This window comes from Cyphomyrmex costatus, unplaced genomic scaffold (assembly GCF_001594065.2).
Source record: "Cyphomyrmex costatus isolate MS0001 unplaced genomic scaffold, Ccosl1.0 scaffold932, whole genome shotgun sequence".
Taxonomy (NCBI): Eukaryota; Metazoa; Arthropoda; class Insecta; order Hymenoptera; family Formicidae; genus Cyphomyrmex; species Cyphomyrmex costatus.
In genome coordinates this window covers 138,707-150,032 of record NW_017280520.1, presented here as the reverse complement: position 1 = coordinate 150,032, position 11,326 = coordinate 138,707, and the positions used below count along the sequence as shown (strand labels likewise).

General features: G+C 32.7%; 3 protein-coding genes across 3 annotated transcripts; all 3 read left to right on the top strand.

Moving 5' to 3' along the window:
- Window positions 1–1,194: 1,194 nt before the first annotated feature.
- On the top strand, window positions 1,195–4,364 carry LOC108781987 (solute carrier family 35 member F5). The gene is made up of 9 exons (XM_018550131.1): window positions 1,195–1,448; window positions 1,618–1,822; window positions 1,998–2,135; window positions 2,217–2,273; window positions 2,526–2,789; window positions 2,863–3,045; window positions 3,217–3,533; window positions 3,634–3,879; window positions 4,035–4,364. Exons 2-9 carry the CDS (start codon window positions 1,661–1,663, stop codon window positions 4,102–4,104), a joined length of 1,437 nt encoding a protein of 478 aa, XP_018405633.1. The 5' UTR covers window positions 1,195–1,448; window positions 1,618–1,660; the 3' UTR covers window positions 4,105–4,364.
- A 2,058-nt stretch (window positions 4,365–6,422) lies between these two features.
- On the top strand, window positions 6,423–8,213 carry LOC108781946 (uncharacterized). Its single transcript, XM_018550076.1, has 7 exons — window positions 6,423–6,588; window positions 6,664–6,718; window positions 6,812–6,955; window positions 7,102–7,191; window positions 7,411–7,616; window positions 7,705–7,769; window positions 7,857–8,213. The coding sequence occupies exons 1-7, from the start codon at window positions 6,543–6,545 to the stop codon at window positions 8,211–8,213; spliced, it is 963 nt and encodes a 320-aa protein (XP_018405578.1). The 5' UTR covers window positions 6,423–6,542.
- Window positions 8,214–8,681: 468 nt separating this feature from the next.
- On the top strand, window positions 8,682–10,381 carry LOC108781989 (uncharacterized). The gene is made up of 2 exons (XM_018550133.1): window positions 8,682–9,731; window positions 9,998–10,381. The coding sequence occupies exons 1-2, from the start codon at window positions 8,888–8,890 to the stop codon at window positions 10,207–10,209; spliced, it is 1,056 nt and encodes a 351-aa protein (XP_018405635.1). The 5' UTR covers window positions 8,682–8,887; the 3' UTR covers window positions 10,210–10,381.
- Window positions 10,382–11,326: the final 945 nt, after the last annotated feature.

Genomic DNA, 11,326 nt, shown 5'->3' with positions numbered 1-11,326 from the left:
AAATTAAGTAATAATTATTTAGAAAGTGCTTCATATATTCCTTTCGCCTATTGTATCTCAAAATGCAATAATTTTTTCTACAACATATTATATATTTATTGTTTATTATGAATTGTAATTATAATAACACTTTTTATTTTCATATCTTATACATTATACAAGCATAGATAATTATTTTTCTTTTAACAATGTTCAATTTTACAAATTTCGTTAATACTGTTCAACATATATTTAAGGGTGCATTTTTGTTTATAGCGTTTGGAAGCATATAATATTTGTCTTTGCACAATATTTAATAGACAACAAGAATGAAATATTTACAGAGTATGCATTAAAAAGCGAAACTATTAAAATAATTTTAGCCTCTTAAGCGTATATAAGTTAGTTATCATTACAATTATAAAAAATTGCAACACATTGTTATAAAAAGTAACTGTAAAAGTAACTGTAAAAGTAACTCTTCCATTCCCTCAATTAATCGCGCATAACACTTATTAACATAATACTAATCAACCGGTCCGTTAGGAAAAGGAAAGAGTAAAAATAATGTTCAACTATTGTTATCTTTTAATTAAGTACTATCCATTAATATTCGGCCTAAAATTATTCAACAGGAAGAGTAAGAAATTGACCAATTACAGTCGATTATTCTTCTCGCGTGCAACTGTGATTGGTCGATTTCTTACTTTTACACAATCTCATTACTGCAGTACTGCCGCATTATTGTAGACCACGCATAATGCGTGGAATCGGAAGGGATCGATTGCGCCGCGATTGGTCGTACGCAATGTAAGCAAGTGGCCAAGTGCAATGCACGCGCAGTGCGCGCCAAATACATTGAAAATAATGGAAAATAAAACGGCGAGGGAGAAAGAACTGGGAGAGATAGAGGATATTGTACCGATACATGTGAATGTTATCAGACGCGATAACGCTGCCGCACCTGCATTATTGATAGTGTTATTGTCTATTTTCCCCGATTTTACCTATCACTAGCGCCCCAACGGACCCAAGGACAAGGAAGATGCGGAAGATGATGTAGGCGACTGACGGACGCGTTCAGTCAGATGCGTTCAGATGCGTTACGACTTACGACGTGCAGTGGAGCGCGGATTTGCTTCGTTACGCGATCAACAAGCGTGATAATTCTTTCCTTGGAAGGTGCAAAGAATCGTGAAAACCGATACGATCGAAGCTCGGTTATTAGCAAGAGAGCGATGTGATGAGGAATCAACGTCGGCTGAGGCCGAGGCCGCAACCAGCCGGTTAGGTTAGGTGTCTTGTCAGTGTGACGTTGAGAAAAAATTACAAGTCTCGCTTATCACTCTTTGACACCTGCTTACGTGAATTTGATTTCGCGCTTGTGTATTCTCGCTGCCTGAATTCTTATACTAAAACAAGCTTGTGGATGCATAACGCATGGGAGATTAGTTTTTCCCTTCCAACTGGTAATTAATTATAAGGCTCCAACTATCAAGAAAAAGAGAGAGAGAGAGAGAGAAAGAGGGAATGTGTAATTAATTGTTAATGTTATACCTTTCTCTAAACTAAGGTTTCTATTCTAATGATAAAAGTTTTATCTGCCCTGTGATATTGCAATGTTGCATCGCTTTACAGAGACAAACTTATAAATACAATGTGGTAAAGAAAAGAAGCCAAGATGAGCTGTTCTGTGGAATTACGCCAGCGTAGGCAACAGGGGATGGCGGAGGATCCTCATAAACTCGCGGCGATGATGAATAAATCTCAAAGACTGGTACTAGGACTCTTAGTTCTACTGCTGGTCGATATAATTTGGGTTTCCAGTTCCGAGCTTACCAAAGTAAGATCAACCTTTCCATATCTTTTGTCTTCTCTGCAAATATTACGACTAGCTTATATACCAACATTTGTCACTTACAATTGTTGATATAATTGATCATTAAATATATTTGGAATTTTTCTTGTATATACAATAATGAAAGAAATTGCAAGTAATGTAATATGTACCATTTCAGTACATCTACAGGGATGAAACATTCGAGAGGCCATTTTTTAGTACATATGTAAGAACATCTATGTTTACATTTTATTTACTTGGCCTATGCTTTTGGCCACCCTGGCGGGAACAATGTAATAAACCTGCAACATATATGGTATTTATTAAAGCACATTTTTTTTATTTCTCTACTTATACATCTCTTAAACTCTGATGTATATATTTTGCTTTTTTTTAGTTTATAGATCCCAATGTTGAAGATGATAACTTTTATTCGGAGGCTAATACAAGTCTAGTAAGTATTATATAGTATTACAGAAATTGTAATAATATAGTCAACTTTTTAAATATTTCGAAAAGTAAAATTATTTTTGGTTATATTAACCCAAAGATTTGATTGTAATTATTTCACTTAACATTTCGTATCTATACTAAATTTTTTTCATATATGTACGTCACATATGTATGTGTGTGAAATAGAAGATTTTATTGCTCAGCTGTTAATCTAATAATGACTTTTATCATAGATTTATTTATTTTATCATAGAGCGATCCAACGTTTGTTCCAATAAAAACACCAGATCATTGTGATCGTTCGTCAGGAACGGAAAGTGATGATTCGTCCATTCGTTCTGTACGATTCAGCAAACTGGCGGAAGTACGCCATATGTCCGAAAGTGATGCCACCGAGGCTTTATTGGCACGACTTAGTTATCAAGCCAGTGTCAGAGCTGGAGAACAAGCGAGACGACAAGCTAACAAATTCTCTGTACAAAAAGTGGCTAAGCTAGCTCTTATGTTTTGTTTATTTGTAAGTAACGATTTGGAAATCAATCAAATATATCATTCTCTCGGCATTACTTGCTATCGATACTGTCTTCTAGTGGTTCATGGCGAATTATACACACCAGATGTCATTGGAACAAACTCCAGCTAGAATTGTCACTGTATTGTCTTCAACGTCCAGTTTATTCACTTTATTTCTCGCTGCTTCTTTTCCCAGTAATGGAGGAGACAAATTTACGCTGTCCAAATTAGCTGCTGTGATAGTTAGTATCTTCGGACTGGTAAGTTACAAGTTTATTCACACAAGCGAATACAGGTAAACAAAATAATTCTTAGAAAGAACGTCTAACTAGTATAAACGTTTCACATATTTTTTGGAATACAGTCAAAAGAAGATATGCATGCGTTAGATATTATGCGATATATGTTGAAAAACATTTCTTTATTTGCAGGTATTGGTCGGTATTTCGGATTTAACTATAGAAAGTAATAATATGTCAACGGGCATAATATTAGCTCTAGTCAGTGCTTTTTTCTATGCTGCATACATTGTATTTTTAAAAAGAAAAGTAGATCATGAAGATAAGATGGATATACCAATGTTTTTTGGTTTTGTGGGAATATTCAATTTAACACTTCTGTGGCCTTTGTTCTTTATTCTTCATTATGGTCACTGGGAAGAGTTTGAATGGCCCAATAGCCATCAGTGGACATTCCTAATTATAAACGGTCTAATTGGTACTGTTTTGAGCCAAGTTCTTTGGCTATGGTAATTTTAATACAATTCAACGTGTTGTCATACATACGGTAATAATAATAACAACTTTTGTACTTTTATGTAACGTAATTGCATTCTATTGTATCTACAGGGGTTGTTTTTTGACATCGTCTCTCGTAGCAACAATGGCTGTAAGCTTAACAATGCCCATGTCAATGGTAGCCGATGTTCTCTTGAAAAAAGTTGAGTACCCTTGTATTTTCTATTTGGGAAGTATTCCAATGCTTTTAGCATTCCTGACGGTATCTCTTTTATCTTATTATGACAATTGGGATCCTGTTATGGATTTAATTAAAAGGTTTTTCATCTGGATATGCAGAAAAAACAGATCTACAAGGTAAAACGTGCATCACATATAAATATTATAAATTAAAATAATATATTATTAATTGACCAGAGTTGTAATGTCATAACATATTAATCGCGTACTATACACACATACATACATACAACATACATATAAACTACGAAATAAGAAATCAATATTTTCAGGATTCCAGATCTTGAGGCAGAGCAAACGGAATCTTTAATAGGAATAGACAGTGGTGATCATGAAGCTTAACAAGACAATAATGAGAAAATTGAAAATACGATAAAACTCCTCGTATGTTACATACATCATTGTAATAACATCTTAATTAACATGCACACATTTCTCGATAAGTACGTGCCTCCATTTGCCGTAAATACCCGGTTTTATTTAAATCGTCTTATGTAAGTTTTATATCTTATTGTGTGCAATAATGATTATCACAAAGTCTCCTACTTTTTCTACGCGAATGTATCTCTTTATTTTGTACTAACATTACAAAATGATTACTGCCGGACAATAACGATTGCGAGTCAATTTATGACGAACGCAATTAACATGGTTTATTTGTTCGAGTCCATTATGCATTTCTGAAGCTACCTCTTTTTACATTTCTTATCAATTTATTCTGCAAATAAATGTGGCTTTCATAAGCTGTGCCACTAAGATCTGGTAACAACATAATAATTGTTATTTCGAGACTATATGCATTGTTTGGGTCTTATGCTGTACCCTATCCTATAACTGGATTCGCAAAGAACCAGAAATTCAGTGTCTTTACCAAAATCTGTATATACTATTGTATTATATATAATAGAGAGTTGAAGAAAATCAAAGAAGTATTCCTTCATAAGACTATACTTTTCACTAAACAGTAATATTTTTTATGCTATTAAGGCTTTATAACACGATGATTAATGAATGAATAACTTATTAACAAAGGCAAACAAGCACTCTGCTACGTGCTAAAAGTAATGTTTTCATAACAGAGTATATCCAGTGCGTTCTGTACTTATTATTTTTAGTATTGTATTTGGCTGATTTTAGACACAAAGTATTATAAATGAGATAGTTTTACTAAGGTTACATAGAGTGAAGAAAGGGAGTGCTATAAAGCTTCGGACCAATAAAAATTTGATAGTAAAATGAAGAGTAAGTACTCATAGAGAGTAGAAACTTAATGACGTGAGATCAAAGTTTTATATATTCGGCGAGAACAATGATTCATTTATATATTCAAGCGTCTAGTCTAGTCATGACACATCTATCCGCTCACGTCCCGTTATTAAATATGATTTAATTTCGTAATTTAGTTCGGTTGTTACAACTGAAAAAATTTATATTTAATTTTTCTTCCGCTTCGATACGCACAAGTTTTATCACTATGTGTTCAAATATTAACAAGCTGTAGATAAGATACATGAGTAAAACGAGTATCGTAAACTGCGATGTAAACTGTTTACTAATTTCAAAATTTTGTAATAGATTAGTTTAATTCTTCGAATTAATTATTCGAACAAATGAAGGCGAAAACATTGTGAGATGGAATATGGTGCACCGCTGTCCAATGTAATCATTAAACTTACATTTCACATCTTTTATCCATGGTATACAATTGAAAATCGAAACATTCGTATTCGGCTTTTAAAGAATTGATATACATGTCGACTGATCTCATTCAATTAAACGACGCATTACGCTACGTCGTATTTTTATTAAAAATGTTACAATTTCCGACTTTGTCTTTAAAATGTCTTTAAAAATTGTATATACATATATCTATGCTAGAGTACATTATTGGAGAAATTTGAGCAGCGGGATAATTATTTGTAAAGAGACAAAGAACATATACATATTTCAAAGAGAAAACACGTTTGTAAGAAAGCAACATCTTTAAAGCAAAAGAAAAAAAATTATTAAAAAGATCAAACGAAAGGGCAGTTGCAATGTTAAATTAATGATGTGATGTGATATAACAATAAATAATAATGTTGCGTAAATATATCTTAGAGTATAGTATAATGCGATCTATTAAAAGAATTTCGAGTAAATAGTAATTCATCGTTCCTGTAATGTTATAACCAGACTTGAAATTGAATTTGTGCGTTAAAGTCGCACACCAATCGAAACGTATTTTTCGGTACTTTTCGATCATGTTCATTATAGAAATCATGGTGAAATCTGATTCCACCACGATAGAGACATTTGCTAACGTTCGGATGTTGTAAATTGTTCGCGTAATCTTGTATTCAAAATTAAAAAAAAAAACATTTCACATTTTCTCTCTCTATTGAAACCCAAGACTGGCTATAACTATGTCTATTGTATATTTGGTGTAAATATTATGTTCTAAAATTAAATTTAAAGTTGTATACATATTATATAAAAATTATGTGATAATAAAATATAATCCTTAACGATTTCATTTATGGTATATCTACTATATCCATTCATATTTGAGCGATAATAAAAAAAAAATAATTCCCAAGACAAGTGAATCTCGACAAACAAAATTTATAATTCGGGTGCATAAAAAACAGTGTTCGATATTGAAGAAACATGTAATTGACATGAATTGACACAATCGTGCCTCGTACATACAACTTTTTAGGCTAATGTATCAAGTTCCGATTTACTGAAATAGCGGCGCAATATATAAAGAAATATTCACACTTATATTATTTCGTGACATGGCACGCGATAACCAAACAAATACACTCGAATTGCACATAAAAGGTAAGAATAGAAAATATTCTATGGAAAAACAATAGTACATATAATCTTAATATTTTTAATATGTTATATTTTTAGTAAATGAGCAAAATTTATCAGCAATTTCGGAAAAGTCTAATACCGGCACATTACGGTATACAATTATACATACTATTATATTATTAAGTAAATAAGATATCGTTCAATCTTTTTTGTGTGTTACCATCATATGTATCCTTAATATTAGGATTCCTTCCGATCCATCTTGGCCTAAAATACCTCCACGTCATCCAAGTAACAATATCGATGACATTATTGAACCTCCATGTGTGATCACTTTGACAGAAAGTCCTAGAAAAGGTCGTAATATAGTCCAAACTGTTGCAAGTCGGTAAGTTTCAAGCATTTCAGATATCGCTTGCTAAATAATTACATGACAAATTGCTGTATGTAAATTATATAACTTTGGTGTCACAATGAGGATAAGAGTATCGCTGCATTTCCTATATTTTTCCTTTCTTACTTTTCTTTTTTTAGACACCTCAAATCCAGATTAAATCAAGGATGCGAAACAATCACACATATACCGAAAAGACTGCCTAGCTGTTCTGATCCTCGTTTCAGAAGGCATTAATTTTTCCAAGATAATATACTTTATCTTAGATTTACGTTTTTAGATTACGTATAATTCATGATTTTATAGCAAATCAGCTCTCTATAATATGTATAAGTCACATACAGACATATATTTATATTGTGTCTCCTCAAATATCATTATTTTAATATATTTTTATCTGTTTCGTTTCGTTAACATGTCATACCAATACGATTTGTTATGAAACGTAGACAGATATCGCGGCAAAAGGCTGAGAAACCAGATGAATTTTATGCCACAAAAAACGATGAACAAACGCCAAAGTTAGACACACGTGTCACGCAAGGAACTGAAAAGCTTGCAGATAATTTATTATCAAATACTACAAAATCGGCGAACAAGATCACCGATTATCCTGTTGATGAGCAATCCATTTTAGAAGCGAAACATTGTTCAAGTAATTATACAAAATTGTTATGTCGTGAAACGATTGCGTATTCAATTAACTTAATTTAGAGTCAATTTTAATTGCAAATTGATTTCAGCCTTGCAGTATGCGACTAACGAGCGATATGACGTTGGAAACAGATTTTCTCAAGAACAGGAAAAAGTATGCAAGGTTTCAGTTTGCGATCGTGCGTTATGATTAGCATTCCATATTAAAAGCAGGCTTTTATCGTATATTTATGTCTCTTAGGAGACTAATAGGCCGCTGTTTTTAATGGTTAATGAGAAGAGGATACACGCGCTACCTGTCAATCCTGTTAACGTAGAAACTGCGTCCGCGCAGTCACTGCAGTGTTACAACGTTCAAATTCCTGTAGTCGCATATCGCGATATACCTTTACAAATATCAAGTGTGCCTACGCAAATGGAAAAAGATGTTCAAATGTCGTCTGTGTGCGAAAATGACAGTAAGAAAGGGCAAGAAATTGTCGAGAATATTTGTACAGGATTGACGAAGAATACCAGTTCGATGTATAGCTTCAGGGAGTCTAAGAATGAAAAATATCCACTTGATAGTAATGAATTTTATTATTTCAATAAAATATAAATAAAATTCCAATATGAGTATTCACGATTAATACGTAAATATAATAATATATATGTTTATAAAGCTTTAATTCGCGAACAATCGCGACGCATTTATAGCAACAAAGTTGACCGCAAACGTTTCGATTTTGAATTCTCAGATCTTTGAGTCTTTCTCAGTGCGGATTATAAATATATTGTGTTTACACGCATCAATAATCGCTGGGACTCATATCAGATATTTTACTTATATTTGATTTAAATCAAATCAAGAATAATTATTCTTGAAGTCACAAAATCATTTTCAATTTAATATTTATATTGCTCATTGACAATACAAGAACGATCGAAATTTTGCTGTTTTTAGATATTGAACGTTATAACGCAAAAAGTAACGATGATATCTCGAAGAACAAAAGTATTTCCAAGAATTGTGGAGAACATCACACTTCCGAGCGGGAAATAGGCGCGAAGAAAAATGTCACATCGTTCAGTCAAAATATTGCAAAGAATATTACGCTCGATAACAATCGTGGAAACTTCGATGTGTTAGAATTAAATAATGCCGATGGCGTCAACAATGGTAAAAGTTTAAATTACTCAAATTTAAATATCGCTGCAAGATCGAAAAATTTCGTTGGTCAAAGCTACGTGATAGACTCTTGTATCGCGAACGGAGAAAAGAACGAGAGAGAGATGTCAAAATCGAGCGAAAGAAAGATGGCAAAAACATCGATGCATTCTTATGTAAATACGGAGACACAAAAGCTGGCGTATCACGTAAAGGGCGATCGAAACAATGCAGATAAGCCTTGGACAAACGTAATAAATGACCAAGTATTAGATAAAAGTTCGGCCTTTAGCCAAGCTGGCGATAAAGAATATGACAAAAGTAACAAGAAGAAAGAGAGTAAGAAGGAAAAGCATGGGGAGAGAGAGCTGCGCATTAACGTGAAACGTAAAGCGGCACCGATAAATCTGTCAAGAAAGGCAAAGTCATTCCTTCGGAAGAAATCCCGTTTCGCGATTACAGATTCCGACTGTACTCTGATCCTACCTGGTTATCGCGGCATTAAAGGTAAACGATACAAAAAGAGCCGCCATCGTTCCAAAATAAGTCAATCGTTGCGCGAAAGAAACGGAATAAACAGCACGAATTCTTTATTAGTAAAGTACGACACGTCGAAACAAGATCGAATGAATTCTCGTTCGTTAATGAATCTACGAATGAGAAATTCATTTGAGAAGCCCTTCTCCATTCCCTTGGAGACTCAAGAGCTGTTGAACAAAAATTATTGGGAGTATTTCTGGAAACTCCGGTGTAAAATGGAGCCAGATAATGCGAAAGAAAAAGAAGAATGTTTAAATGAGCATCATCTACCCGAATCTCAAACGTTACGACAATGCTCCGTCCTCTCTTGCATGATCAATACAGCGCTTCAAGATTCGACTCGGGTGACTGATGATGAAAGATTGATGAAGGTTCAACGACAAAGGGTGAAACAAGCGAATAAACGGTTGCTTGGACATCGAGCCGTAGGTACAATGTGTCTTTCGTTCACTCCCTTAACAAAAGCTATACTTAATTCTTTCGATTAATTTAATTCTATAAGTCCATCTCTGTCAATGCAGATAAACATAAACCTCTGTTTAATTTATCTTTTTCTAATTATAAAAATTAGAAAAAGAAAGAGTACAATAAATTAAATCGAGATTAAATTGCATTGATAAAAAAAGGGAGACATTAATTGTATATATAATTTATTCTCTGTTCTTCAACTTGATGTTCATAATATATTCTATTAGCACTGCTGTGTGTCGCGTTCTATGTCGCGGTAATATTTTTGCCTATGATGTACGACTATTTCTTTGAGGAGGAATACAACGATGAGAACACGAATTATCTCGAACTAATGTTCCAATACATCACATCGTTATTTGGAGAAGCTCTCGATGGAGTTACCGATGTCTTGACTACGATTCTATTACGGCCAGTAAGATTTGGTCGAAAGCGGTAATCTTTGACTTTTGATAAATTCTTGATAGATAGTTGGTCATGTCTGTAAAAATCCATATTAAGTGTTTTATAATCTGTGTCGTTTTCAGCGTTTGTAATGTGAGAAATGTTAAATTATTCAAATCCACGTGTCTTTAACGTGTTTCGTCACTCATCCTTGACTGATCGTTTGTACGCACCTTAATTATGTAGAATTGAAATTTGTTTTACAATAGAATAGTAAGTCGTAAGAAATCAATCAATTATATAGTCGATTATTTTTATCATATTCTACTGTGATTGGCCAATTTCTTACGGCTTACGATCCTATTGTAAAATAGGCATGAATCCTACAATATCGTTTTTGCAATATTTTCACGAATTGTGTATACCTTCTATCTTGGCGAATTCTCTATATCTTTATGCAGAATGATATTTCTTACAAATGTATATTGTATACATACAGTTTATATATCATATACATATAATTATATACATATATCGCTATTGCAACCGTAGATTTTTATTTAAATAACGCGAAATAGGAAAACAAAGCAATTTCGACATGTTTTGCAATAAAAACAATAATATAAAATTAATTATAATTTAAAGATCAAGTAAGTTAAAAATAAAAGTAAGAAAAAGGAGCATATACCATACGCTGATTCTAAGTAGCGAAAATATAGTATATTTAATAATACTAAATTACATAATTATAAAACGTTTATAATTAAATACGTTTAATTTAAATACGTTTATAATTATAATATAATTAAATACGTTTATAATAAATACGTTTATAATTTATAAATTAAATACACTATATATTTTCGCTACTTAGAACCAGCGTGTGGTATATGCTCCTTTTTCTTACTTTTAATTATAATTCGAAACGGTTAAAAAAAGATATTATCCCTCGTCTTTGTTTATCTTTATTTCTTAAGTCTTCACGATCATTGTTTCAGCGATCGAGACAAAAAAGTAAAGTCCTAAACACAAAAATGCGAAGTAACAGCGATAGGAATAGTATAATAAGTAATATAATTGTTGTTTCCCTTTGCATAATGTTTATGCAAAAGAAATAAAACCAAAGATACCCACCATCTGATCGCGTATAGACTGTATTATACTTTTTCATC